Here is a 1,563-nt window from a genome sequence, read left to right on the forward strand (position 1 = left end):
ACACCCCGTTTTCCCCATCCGGCACCTCTCGGCAGCCGGCGGCGCCTTTACGGGGCCGTAATAGAAACCGCCATCACACCCCGGCGCTCACGGCTTAATTACACCTTTTTTTTTTTCTCCTTAGGTGACAACTCACCGCTGCTGTTGAAGCAGAAGAATTACAGCGAGGGAATTAAGCCCCTAATTAAATGATTTTGTGGGAAGATGGCTGCACCGGGGTGTCGTGGTGTTCCCCGCCCCCCCTCGCACTCACCCAGGTGCTCGGCGAGCTGGCGGCCCTTCTCTGAGGAGACGACGCGCTCGTCCTCCATGTCACACTTGTTCCCCACCAGCAGGACCTGAGCGTTGTCCCAGGAGTAGGTCTTGATCTGGGTGGACCTTCAGGGAAGGCAAAGAGGGGAAATCCCTCGGGGGGAGCAAAGCACAGCATGGGGGGGATGTCCCAGAAGAAGCGGGGGGGGGACAGTTTGGGGAGAGGGGTTGGTCCCCGAAGCCCCGCTTGGGTGCTCACCAGTCCTGCACGGCGTTGAAGGACTCCTCGTTGGTGATGTCGTACATCAGGATGAAGCCCATGGCGCCGCGGTAGTAGGCGGTGGTGATGGTGCGGTACCGCTCCTGGCCGGCGGTGTCCTGGGTTGTGGAGGGGAGTGGGGGGGAGAGCAGCACGTCACCCCCGGGGACACCGGCGGCTTGCAGGGTCTGGCCACCCTTTGGGGTGCTCTGGTAGAGAGCAGGGTCCCCAGAGACACGTCCCTCCACACCAGCATCACCCCCGGCATCGGCAAACGGCGGAGCAGCCCTACACCAACCATCCCCCCGACCCCGCCATGCCACGCACCCCTGTGCCAGCGTGGGGACCGACAGGGACACCCCGCGGGGTCTCACCCAGATTTGCAGCTTGATGCGTTTGTCGTTCCGGTAGATGGTCTTGACCTTGAAGTCGATGCCGACGGTGCTGACGAAGGCGGGCGTGAAGGAGTCGTCGGCGTACCGGAAGAGGAAGGATGTTTTCCCCACGCTGCTGTTGCCGATGATCAGGATCTTGAACATATAGTCGAAGTTCTGATCCGAGGATTCCTTCTGCCCATAGCGGGAGTCGGTAGCGGACGCCATCTGCAAGGCAGAGGAGAGGCCGTGATGGGGAACGGCATGGGGGACAGTCACAAACTCACGCGATGCCGTGGTCCGGCGACGTTTCCCACCGGTGCGCTCACGGTTAAATCATATTTTGATTTGGGATGGGTGAGCAATGCCGAGGGTGAGGCGCGTTGCCACCGGCGGGGTCACTCGGCCCTGAAGGGCTCTGCCAGGTCAGCTCCCGTCACCCCCAGCGCGGGGACAAGGAGAAGGCGCCCACAGCACATGTGGGGTGCGCAGACCCCGGTGTTTGGCGTCACCCTGGATGGGGGGAGGGGGGGGGTCCATGACCCTCCGGCAGGGGTGCAGATGGCGGCCGGAGCGCTGTGACCGTTCCTGCATCTCCCCTGCAAAATGGCACCTGCAGCGGTGCCCAGCCTGGGCGCCCTGTGCGGCTGGGGGGGGCACTGGGTGATGGGGAGGTGC

General features: G+C 63.3%; 1 protein-coding gene across 1 annotated transcript; it reads right to left on the reverse strand.

Moving 5' to 3' along the window:
- Window positions 1–158: 158 nt before the first annotated feature.
- Window positions 159–1,113, reverse strand: LOC104285640 (ras-related protein Rab-3A-like). The gene is made up of 3 exons (XM_009884108.1): window positions 886–1,113; window positions 512–630; window positions 159–378 (listed from the first exon to the last, which is right to left on the reverse strand). Exons 1-3 carry the CDS (start codon window positions 1,111–1,113, stop codon window positions 159–161), a joined length of 567 nt encoding a protein of 188 aa, XP_009882410.1.
- Window positions 1,114–1,563: the final 450 nt, after the last annotated feature.

Source organism: Charadrius vociferus, unplaced genomic scaffold (genome assembly GCF_000708025.1).
Source record: "Charadrius vociferus isolate BGI_N301 unplaced genomic scaffold, ASM70802v2 scaffold3124, whole genome shotgun sequence".
NCBI lineage: Eukaryota > Metazoa > Chordata > Aves > Charadriiformes > Charadriidae > Charadrius > Charadrius vociferus.

What these genes read in the sequence shown, in the direction of transcription:
- LOC104285640 (XM_009884108.1), bottom strand. Translation starts at nt 1,113, where the DNA reads ATGGCGTCCGCTACCGACTCCCGCTATGGGCAGAAGGAATCCTCGGAT. An exon ending in GCATCAAGCTGCAAATCTGG is followed by an intron (nt 631 to 885) that starts GTGAGACCCCGC and finishes TCCACAACCCAG; the next exon opens with GACACCGCCGGCCAGGAGCG. An exon ending in TTCAACGCCGTGCAGGACTG is followed by an intron (nt 379 to 511) that starts GTGAGCACCCAA and finishes CCTTCCCTGAAG; the next exon opens with GTCCACCCAGATCAAGACCT.